This window comes from Schistocerca serialis, chromosome 5 (assembly GCF_023864345.2).
Source record: "Schistocerca serialis cubense isolate TAMUIC-IGC-003099 chromosome 5, iqSchSeri2.2, whole genome shotgun sequence".
Lineage (NCBI taxonomy): Eukaryota > Metazoa > Arthropoda > Insecta > Orthoptera > Acrididae > Schistocerca > Schistocerca serialis.
In genome coordinates, this window is record NC_064642.1 from 425,677,320 (window position 1) to 425,699,256 (window position 21,937).

At 38.4% G+C, this 21,937-nt stretch overlaps 2 protein-coding genes across 2 annotated transcripts in view; one reads left to right on the top strand and one right to left on the bottom strand.

Moving 5' to 3' along the window:
• Positions 1–535: 535 nt before the first annotated feature.
• Positions 536–19,882, bottom strand: LOC126480978 (EEF1A lysine methyltransferase 2). The gene is made up of 5 exons (XM_050104415.1): positions 19,579–19,882; positions 19,398–19,496; positions 18,025–18,109; positions 2,307–2,649; positions 536–2,218 (listed from the first exon to the last, which is right to left on the bottom strand). Exons 1-5 carry the CDS (start codon positions 19,635–19,637, stop codon positions 2,124–2,126), a joined length of 681 nt encoding a protein of 226 aa, XP_049960372.1. The 5' UTR covers positions 19,638–19,882; the 3' UTR covers positions 536–2,123.
• The window catches only part of LOC126480977 (probable asparagine--tRNA ligase, mitochondrial), a 74,050-nt gene continuing 71,979 nt past the window's right edge, over positions 19,867–21,937 (top strand). The window contains exons 1-2 of the mRNA XM_050104414.1: positions 19,867–20,051; positions 20,160–20,731. Coding sequence (XP_049960371.1) covers positions 19,908–20,051; positions 20,160–20,731 — 716 coding nt within the window. The 5' untranslated portion in view covers positions 19,867–19,907. The remainder of the gene's footprint in view (positions 20,052–20,159; positions 20,732–21,937) is intronic.

The following is a 21,937-nucleotide window of genomic DNA, read 5'->3' on the forward strand; positions in this document are numbered from 1 at the left end:
GCAATCGCTGCATGGTCAGGGCATCAATAGTGCAATCGCTGCATGGTCAGGGGATAACCACCGTACGGGTACCCAATGACTCCCCATCCAAGATGGACTGGCTACCATGCTGGGTATTGGGCAACCTTACCCACATAACCCAAACAATCTGTAAACGACTTTTGGAAAGGGAGAGGTCAGTCCCAGATGAGCTGACCAAACATAAGTTAACTGAAATATGTGGTGTAAAATAATGGGAAGAAAGTAGGAAAAGACATAATCAATGTCCTGTGAAGGAGCTAGGCTGTCAGTCAGGAATCTGTTCTAACAAATAAGTCTGCGGAAAGATACAGAATGTAAAATTGTAACACAGGAAAGGAAATAGTATTGCAATGCTTTGGGGCCCCATGTTCACCATGTACGTATCTAAGTAAGAGCCCCCCTGGGAGGTTTCCTTTAAGTTACAAATTATTTAAGTACACCAAAAATCCTCAAACAATGGTAAACAACATGTTTCTCAGAATGATCACAATGCTTTGCTTTGTTGGTGCATTTTATTTGTGATTTATGAAAAAGAACATTACAGATAGTCACAAACATGTACAAAATAGTTTTAGTGAAATCTACATATAATAAAAAAAGTAGAATACTGTAAAAAGGCTCATGTGGTAATAAGTTAACAGCCATTTTATATAAATAATGTGCAGCCTTTTTCAGTCTGCATTTATGTAAGACACTTTATGGTGCAGAATAAGCTACAGGCAAAACTGCAGAAATAAATAGTATATTCACAACACTGCAACAATCTGACAACAAGAGTTTTCTACAGTAAATACCTGAGTTAATTATTGCAAGGCAATAACATGTCTCCTGAGATTGATAACAGAACAAATGTCACATATTCACTACAAAGTTTATCTACTTCCATTCAACTGGATTAAGTTTCACTCTAAATGTGTACAAACTAGCAAAATAATTTGCCTATAAAACTACTTGCAAACAGGAGAGTTTGATTTTGTAATCACAATATTTTTAGCAGCGACTGTATAAACTGTGTTAAATATGTTGTATCAGGGATCTCCTAGAAGTCTACTATTCACTTTGAGACTGCATATATTAAATTGTCCAAATAAAGAGGAACTAAATAACAAAAATTATTGCAGTGAACTACGAAAACTCTTTTGCAGACACACACTAATGTGTATGGAGGTGCATATATTTCCGACACTTTAATGCATTCGCTATGCCCTAGAGTGTACAAAAATTAGTCCAAGACTGGCAACAACATGATCAAGCTAAAAAGAAACAAGATGAATGTCTAAAAGTATGGAGTTAAATATTCCTTTTCTTCACAGTTGCAATAAGAAAAGGTGTGTGTGTGTGTGTGTGTGTGTGTGTGTGTGTGTGTGAGAGAGAGAGAGAGAGAGAGAGAGAGAGAGGTGGGATGGGATGGGAGGGGGAGGGGGAGGGAGAGTACAGGGCAAGACTGGATGGGAAAAGGCATGTATTAAGATATAAATAGGTGAGTAAGAGCATAACTACATACACTTTTTGCTTTCAGTTAGAGAAAATTATGAAGCATTTCATTTTTGCCTTTCACATTCAGTTAAAGAAAGAAAATCTTATGGGATTACATATTTTTATCATTTAATTGGGTACATGCTGTGATGAACATTGTGTGCCAGACCAGGACTCAAATTCTGAAAGATGTATTCCATTATCAGAGTGAATTGCCTACAAAAGGGAGATAATTGTGTTCAGAAAAATTTCTGCTTAAAAAGTACAAGTTCTGTACTGACTACCTCACCTTGCTGTCCACTCAATGATAACTTGCATTTACAATGAATAACAATATTTTGTTCACTAAATTGTGTGATACAACAAATACATGAAACACATGTAACGTTACAGCAATAAGTAAACATACACTTAAAATAAACAGCAAATCAACTAAGGAACATCTTATTGTCAAGCAAATGTTTAAAAATAAAGTTACTAAGAAGAAATAATTGCACAAAGAATTTTTATAACATCCATTACATATGCATGAAATTGCTTTATATTCTTACTTGTCTTTGTAATATTTTAATAGAAACATAAAAAAAGCATCAAATTCACTGCAAACATTTTTACAGGCACAATATTTAGCATTTCCGAAGAACGAGAGATGTGATCAGGCTGCCAGTTTTCCCACCAAATTGAAATTTTGGTGTTGGGATGATATCAAGGAGTTCAAATTCTGAAAATAAGATTATCAACTCATGAAATTTTAGCATTCACCACTCTCCACAGAATCGAAGAATGCATATCTTCATGAAGCTACTTACTTGCTTTGAAATGAGAAATTAGTTCATCTTGTGTCCAATTACAGGATGTTATAACAAACATTCCAGTTTGAGACAGTATCCTGTGGATGTTTTCAATATATTTTTCTCTCTTTTTCTTAGCATCTACAGGATGTAGACTAACTGCATCATATGTACCTTTGTCTAAAACAATGTCATACTCTTTCAGCAATGTGCCACCCTCAATTAGCTCGTCGTAATTTGCCAACATGTCACAGACATAGTATTTAATATCAATATTCTGCTTTCTTGCAACAGCATTGGCTAGTTCAATGGCATTCTGGGAGTAATCAATGCCTGTCAGATCACAGAACTTTTCACGAGCCTGAAAAAATAATGTTCAGTTTAGATAACATACTCCGTTCATTCCACAGATTCATGGCAATGCAATCCTTACAGATGTGAAATATACCGGAAGAACAAAATATAGAATACATATTTTACACAAGAACTGATGAAATGAAATTATTATATGGTATTATTGGCCAGGAGATTCACTGTCTGGGGTTGTTCGGCCTCCTGATACCAGTCTTTCTATTTGACGCCACTTTGGTGAGATGCGAGTCACTGAAGATGAGATAAAATGATTATGACAACACAAAAAGCTAGTCCCTGAGCAAAAAATATCTGACTTGGCCAGGAATTGAACCCAGGATCCCATGACCTGGAGGCAGCAACACAAACCACTAGACCATGGGCTGCAGAAACAAGAACTCATATACGCTACTTAGAGTTTATATAGGCTACTTAGAGTTAATACTTATTTAACAATCACAGCAAATGAACAGATCTTCAAAACTAGAATATTTGCAGGAGACAGGAAAGTACTTTCATTTACAAATTAATAAAACAGAGTGTGTGTGTGTGTGTGTGTGTGTGTGTGTGTGTGTGTGTGTGTGTGTGTGTGTGGTCCTTTCTTATAGTATGCAACAACATAAAAAAAGTAGTACAGCACTTGGGATTAACAGAAGTCTAATATTGCATAATTCACATTATGTGATATTTGCTATGTATTTCAATTACCAAACAAAAACATATGAAAAGGTAACATACACGCACATATAAAACATCAGAAAAATTACGCTACTTTTCAAGCTGCTACTCCTCTCCTAGTGTACGTATAGTCTGTCCATGACAATAATAACTCGCCATGCTGGCGCTGCCAGGAGCAGAAAAAAATAGCAACAATTAGATGATATTGGCCAATATTGACTTGTTTGCAACTGCTGCCAATGTTAGCGAGCGAACACGTTGCTTATGGTAGAACGGTAGTAGCCATGTGTCTTTACTGTGTACTGGACTGTGCTGTGTTTTACTGGTTTAATTTTTACCAGATGTAGATGCCATCAATGGTCTAGGGTACTCACAGACTTATCCTTTTCAAGTGTTTTTTCAAGTGTTCTGTGTCTGAGAAAACTATGGTGCTGATTTCGTGTTGACTGTATGTCATTCCATAATAACTGGCAGCATAGTTCACAGATAAGAAGACAAAGGCTCATAGAAACACGCTGGTAGAGTATAGAGTATCAGTTGAAGTGTTCATACTGAAATTTTGCATTGGCAATTGCAAAACTTTCGCAGGGAGCAAATAAGGCAATATGAATTTCACTAACAGTAGCAACAGTACAGATCTTTGGTGGTAATAATTAACTGCTGGGGATGTGTTATGAATTCAGTGGAAGGAGGAGAAGGTGGTATGTATGTGTGTGTGTGTGTGTGTGTGTGTGTGTGTGTGTGTGTGTGAGGGGGGTGTCTGCTGAAGTTCTGATGAGGAGAAAAGTAAAGAGAGTAGAATATCAGGAAAGCAAGAACACAACAGACTTGCACAAAAGAGATTCACTTTAAGTCTGGGAGAACTTACAGAGTGTCTTGAAGGAATACAAACAGCACCAAGAGAAGAAATAAAAAAGTGTTATGAAATGTGAGAGTAAAGAAGGCATAAAATGAGAGTATGATATGATTACAGCAAAGGAATTTTAAAACACTATGCTTTACAACAAAAAGGGAAATAGAGGGCAGTAGTGGAAAAAGAAATGAGGCCAATGAGAAACTGAATAGAAAAAAATCTATGGTGATTCAAGGAGTAACAAGCACTGCAGCAGAAAATTATCTGCACAGAAAGCCATACCAGAAAATAAGGGATTTTTTAAAAAAGAGAGAGAGAGAGAGAGAGAGAGAGAGAGAGAGAGAAATAAACAAATGAAGCTTTGGCTACTGAGTTCTCATGCAGATTTATTTAGAAGAATTCAGAATGACAGGGCTCAGCAAACAATACTACTATTCTAACCGGCTTGAGATTTCCCAATAAGCTGAAGCATTTGATATAGTATCAACGTTATTCGAACAATCACATTAATTGATTCGCATGACACTAGAGCAAGAGGTACGCAAGAAACTATGAATTAGCCACTACAGTCTATTGCTCTGGTTAAAACTCGACAATTTTGTGAAACATAGGGGAAAATAGCATTAAATTATATCATCTTGCAAACTTATGTTTTATCTGAACAGGTTTGCAATACATGTCCTTATACATGTATGGGTACCGTCTGCAAACATTAATGCCGCTTTTTAAAAAAAGGTAACATTCAGAAATGGAAATGTTGTCCTTCAAAAAACATTTCTTGATTCAGTACCCAGACTAATATTTTATTTTGTTATAAGAGACTGTAGTTATTTACTAAGTGGATTGCAAATGAGAAATTCGGTCACTGTTCCCATATTAGAATACCAAGTGTAATTGTCAGCAGCTTTTAGTCAGCTTTAGAACATAATGGTGATATTCAGTGGAAACAAGAAGAAAAATTAACCAGAATGAAATGCATAACACAGGAAATACATAATATTAAACTGACTGAATTGTTATTGAATAAAATACAGCAGCGAGACTGACCGTGGAGACAGTACCAATAGACAACACTAGATCATGGGACAAGAGAGAGTTCGAGAATGGGTCTGAAACGTACTTGCAATCTTTTATTTGTGTGTTAATCAGTGTTGTTACATATCACTTCCACCCTAGAAGATACTGTAGTTTTTCACAGTTGCTCAAGCTCAGCACTACAGAAGGAGAGCAGCTTGGCTGAGAGCTAAGATGACTGTGGGTAGGGGGTTGTACTGGCAACCATAGGAATTTTCGGCTTTTCATGAACATCTGCCGTGTTTAAACTGTAGTCTGCCAGAATCTATTTGTAGCCTGAATTGAAATTGGACAAATACTCAATGCAGGGGACAGTGAAAGCCTAGACTTGCACACTTATATGCTTCTTGCTGCAATGCAGGAACGAAAGGGGGTGTGTCAGCTAATGGTTCTGCATACCCAATGAGAGAGTGGTGAGTAGACGAAATGTTTGGAAGCAAGAGACATTATAACATTCTCATGTCAGTACACAAGCAAAATCTGATATGTATCCAGCTAAAAACAGCTGTGTTCTCAGGTCCCACCATAACCACAACCTCATAAATCTCAACATATTTGGAAGAACCAACCAAACATTTGTGACAATGAAGAGTGATGATGATTAAAAAATACTGATATCACGGGCAACAGGGCCAGAAAGCGAAAGAGGTAGAAAAGAAAACGGCCTGAAAATTAATGTAAACCATTACTTTTTGTTTATTTCTCTTAGTAGTGTCAAAATGTAGACAATCAATAAATGACTTTAAACTTAGAATAGGTATAATGTTAACTTTTTAGTAGGTTCTTTATGTCAATAAAACAGATTTTAATTTTGATTAGTCAAAACATGTCCAAAAGAAATTTTCTCAATGAGCGTCTTAAAAAAATGGGGGGAGTGGGTCATCTTATACTTGGGCAAATATGGCAATAATAATTCAGAATGGACTTACAAGTGGAAGCTTTCCTTTACAGAGAATATAGTACTACATGGTACTCATCAATTAAAAGAAAAGAAAAAAAATATGGATTGGCATTTTTTAAGAAAAAAAAGAATAATTTCTTTAAATAATAAAAAAAATTCAAAAGGTGACAGTAAAAGAATGACAGATGTGTCCAAACTGAGAATACGTTTGTAATCATAAAGTAATTATCTTTCAAATAAAAAAATCTCTAATAAAATATCTACAACTGTTACAGAGATACAGCATTTTAAAAATGTTTCCGAAATTTGCATATTCAAAATGGTGTTCGCAGTGTCATCATTGGAGGCCTGTATCTTGGGGCAGGAATTTTTTCGAGAAAACAAAAAAACTATGTGTTTCTTACTTACTCCTGAATTTTAACATATGCTAAATTCAAAAACATCCGAGGCTATGAAGGTAACCCCCCTGCGTGAACTGATACGGATTATGCCAATTACAAACCAATGTGGATATAATGTCAGACATTAAAAGGAGTAAAATACAATCCTGATTGAAACTGCGCTACTCACTTCCTCCCAGTCTCTCTCATGTTGACCTGCATATTCACATTATTGTGCAAGCAGTAGGATTGAAGCTGGTCCAATGTTATAAAACATTTTTAGTATAAAACGCGGATCACATCATCAAATGGTCAAGGCATGACATCTAGTGACAGGTGAATCGGCTGATAGCAAATCAGGAAGGAGGAGAGTCCCCCTCCGCCTCTTCCTGGGCATGGGCTGCGGGTGTGTTGATGGTGGTGACAGGAACTGTATGGCAACTGTCATTAAAACAAGCCTGGTTATAATAGTTCATTATTCATGTCAGTTACAAGGTTGGAAGCAAAGATGGAGAGAAGGCTGTTGGTCCCGGTGTGTGGCGTGTCGATGTCAGCATTTCACCTGCCTGGCAGGCAACACATGCAGGAAGTCGTAGCTGCTGACATACAAATGGTTGGAGAAGCCAGATGCATGTGTCGCACTGCTCATGAGGGATGTCTGTAGCAGCTCCTCATGGCTCAGCCGATCTGTGACCACAGCCTGGGATAGATAGTGTTTAAACTGTGGTACACAGCATGATGGCTCGTGCCCACCCGAGCAATAAAAACTAAAACTTCGCCCGAACAGGCCACGAAGGCCCAACAGCCCGAGAAACAGTCAGAAACCGTGTATGCCTGCAACAAAGCCTTGATGCCAGCAAGCTGGCACAGGATCGAACTCATGGCCCACCAAGGAGCATGTAGTCACATAGCAGGTGACCCATTGGAGCATAAGTACCAAGCCAGCTCAGTTTGGAGCCTGCTGGTATTGGTGACAAAGTAAGTGGATGGCGGGTGGCTGCATAACCTGGTGCTTGTGATTGGTCTGCACTATAAAATTTGTTTACTATCCCTCTAATGGCCTTGAAACGTTCATTGTAAAACAACACAGCTTCGACCCACGTACCCCAACGAGTTACCACTGGTTCGGGAGGTAAAAGTACAAGTTTTTCTTTGTAGGTCTTGAAGTGAGTACAAGCCTTTAGAAACAATTTATTTGTGGATGAAATCAGTTTATTTACATTCACAAACATGGAGCATTCTTCTTCAGCAAGGTGATGTAATCACTGAGCAAAGCAGGTCACATGAGTCAAATTGGGATAAAATACTTGGAGGGCTTTTCCTGCTTTGATCATATAGCGAGCAGAATCTGAAATAAACACGACCACCCTTTTACTCGTATCTGCAGAAGGTTCTGGAAATGTTTTTCTGATACCCTCATTCACAAATCTGGCAATTTTAGAATGATTTACTTTTTCAAGTTCTTCGCAGGCTGCTAAATAGGAAGAACAAGGCACTAATTAAAGCACTGACAATTAAATTTACAATGTAATGGCCACAAGTGTCTGTAGCTTCATCAACTGAAATCCAGATAATGCTGTCCTTGAGTTAATTGCGTATTTTTTCCAGAACATTTATGTAAATTGTCGGTATGTAATTTTTACGCAGTGTTGATTCATCTGGTAGGTATATTTTGATTTAAACAATATTTATTCAAGAACCCTTTGAGGATAGGGTTTGTAATTTTATGAAGACAAATATTGCTTGCAATGACTGCTTCGCATAGATCCATGTTAAACCAACTTTTTTGGTTACTTTTGGACAAATCGTTGTTACTGTAACTTGCTGTTGTCAGAAATTGTTGTCGTGGTCCTGTCTTCTGCATTCCTGCGATATGAAGACTTGTCTTGACATGCTCACTTTTTTCTCACAAACTTGACAATATAAAACAATTCCATCAAGTGTAAATGTTCCAGGATGGTCAGTTACCCATGAAACGTTGTTTCTTTTTCCAGGAGACATGGCGCACGACATGTTACACACTACACATCGTAAACATGTTCAAATGTGTACAAGTAAATAGAAAGCTAAACTGACACAATGGATGAGCGACTACAAGCTTGCGTAGTTTAATTTAATCGTTGCCGACGCGTATGATATGACAGTGGAGGGGATTAACGGGGGGTGCGGACGAAGGAGCATTGACTATCTGCCTGGTCCTGTTCCTCTTCTGTAATGATGACAGTGGCCTCTCAGTCAGCGATTGCATGCAGTTCTAGGTCACGGTCAGTCTGTAAGACATCAAAACTAGATCAAGCTAGAGACCGTCTGTCTAAATTTTTAAAATATTATAAACAAAGAGTGAAAATATTCATCGTCACTAGTTTTTAGTTAAAATGCGCAATAACTGGGAAAAGGAGCCAAATATGCAACATGTAAATGCATATAATCTGGTCACTAGTGATTACTATTACCAGTTTGCAATGGGAGTCGGAGTGAGGAAATTAGTTTACGTAATGAATGCTCTATACAGGCCAAGTCTAAATCATGTACTTTATTTCTTAAAAAATAATTGTTACTGTACAAGATAATACGTTCCAAGGAAACTGGTATTTGAAGTACAAGAGAGACCCACAAGTTGTTCTTCCAGTATGCACAAAATGATCACTTTGTTCACTTCATGAAGCACGTCAAGCAAGCAATCAAACTTATCTTAAAGTCTTTGTATCGTTTCTTGATAAAACTGTGCAAAGGCTGTAGAAATGCATGCCTGAATGTCAACTAGCATTGCTGCAAATTCTGGTACATATGTCTAATTCATACTGATAAACATCCACACAACACGCTTTATTATAAGCACTTTCTACTTTCCAATTTTGTACAAATTTGGATTATTAAAATTACTAAAAGGGGCAAGCTTTATGGTTGTGGAGCGTGACTCCATACTACAAGCACAACATTTTTTTGAGGGGCTGAGGGGGAGGGAGGGATGGAACCTAAGATAAATAAAGTATTCATTGATGTGATCTCTCTCAGTTTCTCAGCAACCGAGTTGTTTTCATCTTATGCACAATATTTTGATGACCAACCCAGTCATCATCTTCAGGTGCTGCGAATTGTGCTGTCGTGTGTACCCACTGCCTAGAATGCAACCAGAATGCGAACTGTTGTTGATTTCATACCACTATCTATATTACTAAACAGCTAACCTAGTTCATGCTTCACGGTAGCAGCCCCAGTTGCAGGTTGGCTATCTAATTGATTCCAGGGACAAGGAAAAATTGATTTTCAGTATTTCATATGATGACTGACCAAATTTAAAAATTCAACATTCTGTCATAATTTATCCATTAAGAGATATCATCTTATGTTAAAGATTTAACACAGTAAGACAGGTATTACTGTTAGTAACTGTGTTTATGTCTTCAGGTGGCATAGCTCACAGTGTGCAAATTACCCTGACTGTATTCATCCAGTATCTGAGAATGGGAGCACTTAGCAGTTCCCAACAAAATTTATGCATAATTTTAAAACCTTCACAAAACTTTTACTCAGACTCCCCTGCAAATGTGAAAAAAGTTTACCGATTCCTACATTTTTTCTGTTCACGCAGAAAACTTCAGCGTAAGGCATGAGGTTTTAATTTATTACTTCTTTACTACTAACTCTATTTGCAGTAGATTTTGCAGATGGTATGAACATATACCACTGAATATAGGCTACCTGCAAAATTATATGATTATATGACATATAGCTCAGGAGATATTATGTCTTAAACATTGAAAAGTGTGAAGAACTAGTCTTTCCTTAAAATGGGTGCAAATTACCTGCACTGTATTCATTCTGTATTTGATAATGAGAGCACTTAACATTTTCTGATGAACTTTAAACACAACTGCAAACCTTTTCCTAAATTTTTGCATCTTAAGTCCTTGACTTCGAATATTTAACATGTTCATTCATTTGTAAAGTAATCAATTGTTTGAAGCTGTTACATACACGGCAGTTTTATTCTTTAAAGAACTGGGGGTAGGGCTTTACTGGTTGACAGATGATTGTGAGTCAACTCCTGATGCCCACTACACCGTTTGCTGCTGTATTGTTTTCAGGATCTTCAGTGATATTCCATAAAAAGTACATTCTCTCAGTGATTCTCAGCTGAGAAGAATGTGATGGCCAGTGACAGACCTCACACCATGTTCAGGCTGAAACCACCATCCCTGTTTATTTGGTTTTCTAACGTTTTTATTTCGACAGGCTCCCTAATCATGCTGCCCCAGAAACTTCTGTCTCATCATATTTCATTTCTGGTTGGAGTCCAGGCAGTGAGTACACAAAACAGCACAACTCTCAGCACATGAAAGAGATGACTAGACCAAGCACTGAAATACTGTACAGCTGGAAGTACACCACTAAGTTTTATTCATTGGAACTGAGCAATAAGGAATTTGTGTGAAACACACAATTGCCCCCCCCCCCCCCCCCCCCGCATAGGTCTCTCTAAGAATCATTAAATTCTTACACAGCATTCACGCCTAATGTGGACGGAAACACTGTGCAAGAAAAAGGGATTTTCCGGTGCTCATACCTCAGGTTCCACTTGCAATAAAAAGGCAGGGTCAAGTGTTATTGGTAGCCCTTGATCTGGGAACCATTTGTATACCCAAGAGAAGGATCATCTTAATGTCACCATCCTACAGTACAGGATCAAAAGTATGAATATTACATAGGCCTACTTCCCCCGGCTTAAGCAAATAGAGCATATTGGTTGGTTCTTTTTGTATTTTATGTGGTCTACGGTGGGCTTGATGGTACTTACAGAGGCATCATTAATTCATGGGCAGTTGCTCAGAAAACCCCACAAAAGGATTTTTTTTTTTAACCAGCAGACCAAAACTCAGCTGAGGATTCCAAGATGGCTATGTACAGCAAGTGACTGGAATTTTTTTTGATATATTCATAATATCTTGATCTCACACAACGTTGAAATTTTTCTTGATATCTTTATGTTTCCAAGGTACAGAGGTTCAAAATTACCCCACTTGTACATGTAAAATATGCACATAAAATTTGATGTGAGGCAAAAATGTAGCCTAATTTATAATGTGATGCAGCATGGAGAAATAAGCTGTACTGTGTCTCCGTTATAATCTGGGAACCCCAGGTCGTAGTACTGAAGCACATGAAAGACGATTTTGCAAGTAAAATCTGGTCTGAGGTGTAAAATTACTTCTGCGTTATTTCAATTTCGTGTAAGTAAACTATCTAAATGATACTCACTAATACATTTCTTTTCATACGAGTTACGCGCTCTCCTGCAGCGAGGAAAAAAAGGGAACAAATGGAAGAATGCTTCTATTGGGCCACAAGAAATGCAAATGTGTTCCTGTTTATTTAGAAGATTCTGACTGAAAAGTGGGGCACGAGCTGTCTCATTCTACCTTCCTCCGTATCTTTTAAAGTTTTCCCAAAATTTTTGACATGTGAACATATTCGTGCTTTTTTATGCTGACAGAGAAGAAGACAGTGGTAGTGGTAAACTGATGGAAAACTAATAAATACTGGATGGTAGTAGACAGTGGTCGTGTTATAGAAATAGCAAAGGAGACAACGGCAGCATGAGAGAAAGAGAAGGACACAGTTGCAGTGGACCACAGCTGATAGTGGCAGAAAAGTGCTTGCAAAAGAGTGAAGAAGGCAGTGCCATGGGGAAGGAATAAAGAGAAAGAGTAAGTGGGAGTAGGTGAGAGCCAGTGATAGTGACAGACTGATTATCTGACAATGACAAAGAGGAATGATAATGATGATGATGATTGGTTTGTGGGGCGGTCAACTACACAGTCATCAGCGCCTGTACAAAGTCTCAATTTTTACACAATCCAATCTAGCCACTGTCACTAACGATGATGATGGTGATGATGATGAAATGACGAGGACAACACAAACACCCAGTCCCTGGGCAGAGAAATCCCCAATCCAGCCGGGAATCAAACCTGGGACCCCGTGAAAACAAAAGAAAATATGCAAGCAGCAATGAGACACATTAATAACTTTTTACATATATAGTGGTATATACAGACATAAAAATTCTGCAAAGAACAGTTTCATACACAATTTAAATGAAAAGCTGGAAATCGTATTTTTAAAACTCTTCCACCTTGCATATGACTATTTTCCTTGACATCTTCATCCAAAAACAAAATGAGTTCACTTAAAGGTGACAGATATAATTTTTTCATAGCAGTTATTGTCAGGTTTATATAAAAGTGCACAGTGTCTTTGTAATGATGTCACATTCACATTAATATAACATTGGAGAAGGGGGCCTAAACAGCATCTTTCCTACTGGGCCGGAGAAGGAATTATGATTCATCCGGAGACATGCAGTTATTCTCAACTTCTATAAATTTGTATGATAACTGGGAACCATGTACCAGTTTTCATTGCATTTGAAAGCCACATACTCCCTGACTTGTAGTTGTTCCCACAAAGCATTTTCATGAGCTTCCATAGCAACAGTGCTGTTCCCATTTGTATCATTTGAGTCTCTCCATTAGAATGGTGTTAGCAGCAATGACTAGAAACACATGGTGTGATCGTGTTCCAGGAACTGGCCTCACTGTACTGCTCATGTGATCCACAAATCTTTTATACAATTTGATCTCCTGCAAAGAAACAAAGAACGTATTAACGCCTTGTATTCAGTGGAGTGCCCATGTCAATTCTGTAGAGTGCCCACATCAACAGTGCAACCATTTTTCTGATGTAATGGAACTCCTCACTCAGAAATGTAGAGTTCAACTCGCAGTGAACAGATTCAGGTTTTATCACTGGTTCCACCTTCATGGATCACTGTCAGAGTATGATCTACTGCTGATCTCTCAGAGCTCATGGTACATGTAACAAGAAAATCTAAAGGCAGTAGTAGTGTAACGATCTCTCCAGAACACGGGAATGGTTAAAAGAAGTCACCTGAAATTGTGAAACAAGATGTAGTGAGGTTTTATCAATATGTTGATTTTTCAAGTCTGTGCAAGGAAGGAAAGATTACATTTCTGTCTTGGTAAATAACATGAAGGTTTACTTGCATGAAATACTTATTTTAGTTAATCTTGTTTCTTTGCAAGAGACTGAACTGTATGTAGGTTTCTTGGAACACAGTTACAGTACAATGGGCACAGTTCCACAAATACCATCACACCATGCATTTCTAGTCAATGCTCTAGTGAAGAGACTCAAAAGATGCAAATGAGAGCATTGTTGCTATAGAAGCTAATGAAAGTGCTTTGTGGGAACAACTGCATGTCGAACAGTATGTGGCTTTCAAATACAACAAAAAGTGATGTATTGGGCATTTTTCCAAGGTATCATGTGAATTTCAAGAAGCTGAGATTAACTGCATGTCTCTTGCTGAATCACAATTCCTTTCATGGCTGAGTAGTAAAGATGCTGTTTGGGTTCCCCTCTCCAACGTTATCAGAGCAATGGATGTCAGATCATTATAAAGTCACAGTGCATGATTGTATAAATTTGACAATAACTGCTGTGAAAAAATCTTATCTGTCACCTTTAAGAGAACTCATTCTGTTTTTGGATTAAGATGTCACAGCAAATAAATTTATATCCGAGACGGAAGAGTTTTAAACATACAATTTTCTTCTTTGTATTTGGATTTGTTTATGAAACAATTATATACCAGTATCTATGTAAAACGGTATTAATGCATACCTCATTACTGCTTGCATCTTTTCTTTTGTTTCAGCGGAGTTTACAATAACGGAATAAGGATATTTTAGCACATTTGTGCACCAACACTGCCTCTTGTAATTCTTTACCCTAAAGAGACATTTAACTGTGAAATACATCAAGAAAAATGATTGACAACTGTTTTCAGCTCTCACCTGTTTACAGCTCTGATCTACAGATCAACTACAACTATTTGAGTAACAATACACATAGCTTTTATTTACCAATTCACTGTAGTGGTGAAAGTGAAAGGTGTGTGTAAGTGATGGCTACCAGCAATGTGTACACTTCAGAAAAAATTAAGTTGAGACTCAACTCTTTATATACTACCCAAGGACTTTGAAGTTCATCAAATCTGACCCCCCCCCCCCCCCCCCCCCAATGGAACTGTATTTAAGTGAAAGTAACAGATACTAATTGCAATGCCAAATGATTTTCATTATTCTTTATACTTAATACTATGACTGAAGTGTTGCAACGCATGATCTGTACTGTTTCCCTTCACAAAGTCATAAAGTTTTTAAAAATTGCTGATTAAAAGCACAGCAAAGAAAGAGTGTCCTTTTCAACATTTTTCAGAAAATTTGAATGGTTCGAATGGCTCTGAGCACTATGCGACTTAACTTCTGAGGTCATCTGTCGCCTAGAACTTAGATCTAATTATACCTAACTAACCTAAGGACATCACACACATCCATGCCCGAGGCAGGATTTGAACGCAGGATTCTAACCTGCGACCGTAGCGGTCACGCGGTTCCAGACTGAAGCGCCTAGAATCGCATGGCCACACCAGCCGGCACAAAATTTGACATTAATGGACTGTGGCAGTAGACAACTGATGTGAGTGCCTTTGCCAACAGCACAACGCCCCCTGTGGCACCTCTCCTGGGCTTGTGACCATATTGGTTGGACCCAGACAACTGGAAAACTGTGGCCTGGTCAGATGAGGCCTGGTTTCAGTTAGTAAGAGCTTATAATAGGGTTCCCAGTTCGAATGTTGCACACACCCCATGAAGCCATGGACCCAAGTTGTCAACAAGGCACTGTGCTAGCTTGTGGTGGCTTCATAATGGTGTGGGCTGTGTCTGCATGGAATGGACTGGGTCTTCAAGTTCAAATGAACCAATCATTGACTGGAACTGGTTATGTTCGGCTACTTGGAATCTTTGGAAATCATTTTCAGCCATTCACAGACTTCATGTTCCCAAACGACGATGTAGTTTTCATGGATGACAATGTGCCATGACATTGAGCCATAGTTGTTCATGATTGGTTTGAAGAACATTCGAGACAGTTTGAATGAAATATTTGGCCACCCATATTGCCCGATATGGGACATAAGCGAGAGGTCAGTTCTTGCACAAAATACTGGACCAGCAACACTTTCACAATTATGGAAGGCTATAGAGGCAGCATGGCTCAATATCACTGCAGGGGACTTTCAACGACTTGTTGACCCCATGCCATGTTGAGCTGCTTCACTACAATGGGCAAACAAAGGTCAAACACAATATTAGGAGATATCCTATGACTTTTTGTCACCTCAGAGTAAAAATTTAACTGCAAAACATATGATTAATTCATACGTCAGTGACATGAGGAGGTATACAATTAACAGCTGCACAATGGCTACCACATACTGTCCACCCATTGGCTGCCTCCAACTTGACTCACAAACAGCCCTTTGTAAAGTTTTCAGTCCTTGCTGCTTATTGCTGTTGCTTTTTGAGCCACATTGCTACTGCTATCTGCACTGTAGATGAATCAATATTGACAGAGATGGATAAGATGTCCCATTTGCAAATGAAAAAGCAAGCATCATATTGGTAGTTCACAGTATTAGATGTGTTGGATGGACAGGACTGATTACCTGCAAAGGTTTTCATGGCCAGTTGTTGACAAACTGCCTGTTGGCTTCTATCTTGGGTTCTTCGACCAACATTTGTTTGATGATTTTTCTGATGTTTTGCCAGCGTGAGTCGCTGTAGTTGCCAAAGCTTCACTTTCCACTGCTGGTGGTGGTGGGCTGGAATCGACCACACGGCTGCAGGTTATATATACCTGACATATCAGTGTCCAAGAGCTCTTTTCGTGTTCATTCCCGCTGTAGTTCTCCCCTTAGTACTTTCAACTGTCATCGCTGCAGCATGGGAATCCAGGATATGTTCACCTCGGGGCTTTCTTCTTTCTTGCTGAAGCTATTGTCATGTTTGTGTATTTCTATAGCTTCTCTGCACAACTAGCTCTTCCCTACAGCAAGAACTTCCATGGTGGTGAATTTTATACTATGTGGTAGGTCTCTCTCAATGCATGCTCCACCACGGCTGATTTCTCCAACTACCCCACCCTGCACTGCTGCTTATGTTTGGTGATCCTGATGTTGGTTGATCTGCTTGTCATTCCAACATAGACGTTTCTGCATGTACTTGGTATGCAGTATATTTTCAACATTGTAAATGGGTCCCTTTTCTCTTCTTTGCTGATCTGAGGCACTCTTTGATCTTCTTTTGTCGTTTATAAATAGTCTTTATGCCATATTTTCATAACAAGCGGCCGATTCTGTCCTTCACTCTGGTAATGTGGATCAGAATGACCATATCCAACATTTCTTTTTCCAATGTGTCACTTCACTGAGTGTTTGGTTCTGTGACACTTCTTATGTAACTGGTGGAGTACCCATTGCTCCTCTATACACTTTCCATGTGTTGGATTCTGCAACTGCGGTGCTGCATCTCACATATTCATCTTGCTCGGAAAATATTCTGAGGAGCAATGGGTACTCTACCAGTTACATAAGAAGTCCACAGAACCAAACACTTAGTGAAGTGACACAATAGACAAAGAAATGTTGGGTATGGCCATTCCGATATACATTCCCAAAGTGATGGACAGAATCGGCTATATATTATCCAAAAATGGCATAAAGACTATTTATAAATGAGCAAAGAAGATCAAAGAGAGTCTCAGACCAGCAAAGGAGAGAAAAGAAGCTCACTTGCAATGTTGGGAATATACCGCATACTATGTACATGCAAAAAAGTCTATGTTAGAATGACAGGCAGATCAATCAACACCAGGCCCACCAAACATAAGTGGCAATGCAGGTTGGGGTGATCGGAGAAATCAGCCTTGGCAGAGCACACACTGTGCGGGACCGACCACATAGTATAAAATTTGCTGACATGGAGGTTCTTGCTGTAGAGAAGAGCTATCACACCCACTTGTTCATAGAAGCTATAGCAAACATGACAACAGCTTAGACAAGATAGAAGATAACCTCAAGGTGAACGAGTTCTGGATTCCCACGCTGCAGTGAATGACTGTTGCACGTAGCAGGGGAAAATGGCATTGGAAACAAGCACAGAAAAGTCCTCAGGCATTGACACTCCAGATATACATAATATGTGCCCATGAGATCGACTTCAGCCCACCACCAGCATGGGAATGTGAAGCTTTGACAATGCCGGCCACTTGCCACAATGCCAAAATCATCAAACAAATGCCGGCCGAAGAACCTGAGAGAGAAGCCAACAGGCAGTCTGTGGCCTTATAAGTAATTTTGGGAATTGTGAACATATCTTGTCCTGAATAACTTATCAGTGGAAATATGTAACAGACATATGTAGCAAGTGAACTGTTACAGCATTTTCCTTCCTTTTTTACTTGTTAAAATTGTGACTTTACTGCAATAAGTTTGTCATGCACCCTTCTTCGTGCTGGTTTAATGCAATTTTACTGACAAAGTTTTTTTAAAAAAATATATTTAAAACATACCAACTCTATGAGCAACATTCCATTGCCACAGCCAACATCCAAAATCCTGTCATCTCTTTTCACTGCTGGATTATCACATAACCACCTGTTCAAATAATTACCAAGAACAAAAAATGAGTGACACGAGTTACACAACACAGAAAATAGACAAGATATTAAACAGAAACAAAGTACAAAGAAGGCCAACAATGATATCTGGATTCTTATATGAGGCAACTCCTTTGTTAGCCTATGTTTTGTTAAACTTAGCTTGAGCAGTCCTAAGCTTAACTTACTTATAGCGACTTAACAGTAGTTAGGCCTAATTAGTAATGCAGTTTGTAACTACCTCTTGGTGCTACATTTTAATATACAACATTACTCAATTTAACATCACTGTAGTTTCCCCAACATGTTGGGACCATGGAACATGATGAATGAATGAGAACATTCTCTTTACAGGCAGCAAGCTTTGTTTCAAATACCTGTTATATATCTTTAACTCACATTTGGAAGGAGTGCCATTAATGGTGTTCTTACTTCTTACTCCAGTAATTAAGTCATTTATGATTGTGGCCCACCCTTACTCTCTCCACTAAAAAACCTGCTAACCTGTCTTGACTCTTTCCAACAGCAGCAGCAGGGTCAACTTCAGCATGAACTGTTGCTGTTCCTGGAGTGTCCAGGTCATTCCTGATGATAAACCTCTCACATTCCTGGACAGGCTGTTACATGCTACATCATCCATAAGCAGGGTCTACATGATCACCCTCATTCAAATCATTAGTTCATGTTTGATGTTTTCTATAAACTGACCAAGACTCGAACTTGCTTTCATAATACTTATAATCTGCAACTATTATCCTAACTTTAACTGCATGAAACTGTTGGCCTGTGACCCTCCCATTATTGTTAACTGGCAGCAAGTGTTTTCTTTTCCTCTTATTTTATTTACAATTCAAGCTCATTTTCTGTCTCTACTGATTTCGCCAGCAATGAGTTGTTAAAACTCTAAGCTTCCTTCCTTCTTCCTAGGAATGCAATGATTGTGACAGTACCTAAAGCATATTACTTTCAGATTAGCTAGTACCCACTGTATGTTCAAAGGTTACGTGATCAATTCCAATGGCGTATAATATTGCTAACTTCCATAGCTTACCAAACTTGTCGGGAACTTGAGAAAAAAAAAATCATAATTATGTTTGCTGCTGTTCTACAGTGGGGATTTAAAAAGCACTTTTGCCTACAAAAACCAACTGTACTTCACTACCTTTCGGATTACTTTAAATATATATGACGCTCAAGATTTTGCTGCTCATTCACGGAGTATTGTTGTAACATATTTACACAAGTACGGGTTTCATCTACGAGAATTTTTTAACATTAATTACTACCTGACAACCCTCAATGCACTGTCTTCTCCGAACCAGACTTCTCCTATGTCACCATGGTCTTCAAAATTCTGAATCTCTGTTGAATACGTTTTGTCCCAGCTATTCAAAAACAAGAAAGAATAGTTAACAACAGAGTAATGTGATTTCTTACTACATGATATTATCAATGACGTTTACTCACTATTCAATCGTTCCAAGCTCCGAGGAAGCCAATTCTTCATTGTCGTCTTCGCCAGACATTTTACTAATCCCAATTCTTAATATTTCTTGTCAGGCAACTCATAAGTCTTTCGAAATATAATCGTCACTTTCTTTTCGTTAGTGCGACGGTGTGTTTCGATGTGATAATTTTGAAACTACGCGGTCCAGCATTTCGTCGCTATTCACATCTCACTACCCAAACACATCCCACGTTTGTAGTTTCCAGTGACCTCACGCGACACACGTGGTGTATGTTTGCAACCTGTCATCTGTTTACTATCGATTCGTCTTTGTTTCGCAAAGCCGGCAATGTCAGTATTGTTGTTTAATTATTTGGGGCGCGTGTATCAAACAGGTGCCTGTAGCAATGTTGTGAAGAACTATATTCATCACATATCACGCATATCAGATGTCTTGACATGTAAACCCGTTGATTCTAGTGTGACAGTCCAGGTAACATCTAAACTTATAACCTATAAACTAAATAATAAATAAAAATATAAAAAGATAGCTATTTGATGGCCATTGAGACGCTTGTGTAATTTTGTGATATAATTTTAGGGATGGGTAAAGGGCCTGAGGAAGATGAAGGACTTGACATTTGTCGATATTAATGATGGCTCTTGCGTAAAAAGATTGCAGATTTTGATTCCAACCCGCGACAAACCAAATCACCTGGCATTTGGAGCGTCAGTGAGAGCATCTGGATTACTTAAAACAAATAGTAAAGGTGATTTGGAACTGTCGGCGAGTCACATTCAAGTAATCGGGCCTTGTGTTTTCACAGATGGTTATCCATTCGCAGCCAGGAAATCATATCCACCAGATTATGTGCGTCAGTTTTTGCATTTAAGGTCAAGAACGACTACTTTTGGTGCTCTTCTGCGGATGCGAGGAGCTGTGTCACATAATGTGCACAAATATTTCAATAAACTTGGTTTTCTTTATATTCACACTCCAATATTAACAGCTAATGACTGTGAAGGTGCAGGAGAAGTCTTTCTTGTAATGCCTGAAAGCAAAACGTTACGTGAAGAAATGTCAAAGTCAGGAGGCAGTGAAGAAGAAGCATATTTCGATTCTAAAGTATTTCTCACAGTTTCAGGACAGCTACATTTGGAAGCTGTACTAAGGTAAGCACAATTGCATTAGTTATACACATGTATATATTTCTGATTTGTCTTGTTTATGTCCAGAACAAAATGTCTATTCTTATTGATTTCACAATGGAGTTCATTTCTATTGTATTTGTTTAGCACATATTTTGGGAAGATATGATCTTGTCTCTGTCATGACTTCATATAGAAGGGCGCTGATGACCTCGATGTTGAGCGCCCATAAACCCCAACACACACACACACACTTCATATAGAAAACACCAACTTACCTGCAGTTACTAAGCATAACAACATTCATGTACAGATACTGTAGACAGAAAATATAAACAACACAGAGAATATAATAAAATTTGTTTTACATCTACATTTATATCCTGCAAACCACCATGAGATGCTTGGCAGAGGGTATGTCTTCATTGTTCAGACATCACTCCACCTTGTCACTGGCCCTGGTAAAGTGTATGTACATTACCCAGTGTGCTTTGTTTCTGCTGTTTGAAATGAATCAGCATCCCAACATTACATTGTCAGTACTGTATTAGGATATTAAAATTAGAGAAATGGCAAATGTAGTATAATCTTATTAATTGTATCATCACAGAACAAAAATTACTCTCTCCCCCTGATCTGTTAGTGAAATATTTTGATGTTGGCAGTTATGGACAATAGACTCGCTTTTAGGTTTGGAACTATTCGTGCAGTTTGTTGTGTGTGTTGGAGATGTGATGGATCAAGAGAAATACTGTGCTACGAGTTGTCAGCTTTGATCAGTGATGTAATGTTAATGGCTGCTGCGATGTCATATTTTATATATTCACAGTTTTGGGATAAATAGGAGTATTCAATATGAGTCAATGGCTTTGGCCTGTGGCATAGGAAACCTGTAATAAATGCCGTAAACAATGTGGCAACTATAATGTGATGTCAGTAGCACTTTTTTCAAGTGGTCGAAGCTACATAACAGTCTTTCACTGCAACTAGATTTTTTAACTCTCACATTCGTTGGATTCGCCAACTCACAACCAAACTGCCACCTCCAACCTAACCTAGACATCATCAGGCTAAGCTACAGACCAGTCTCACCACACCCACTTTTCTTTGCTTGCACATTTGTTGGTTTCATCAACTGATAACAAAATTGTGAGTATACACACCAAAAGGTGACAGCACAGCAACCATTAACTTTGTCAGTGTTCAGAGCTGACAACTCATATTAAATAT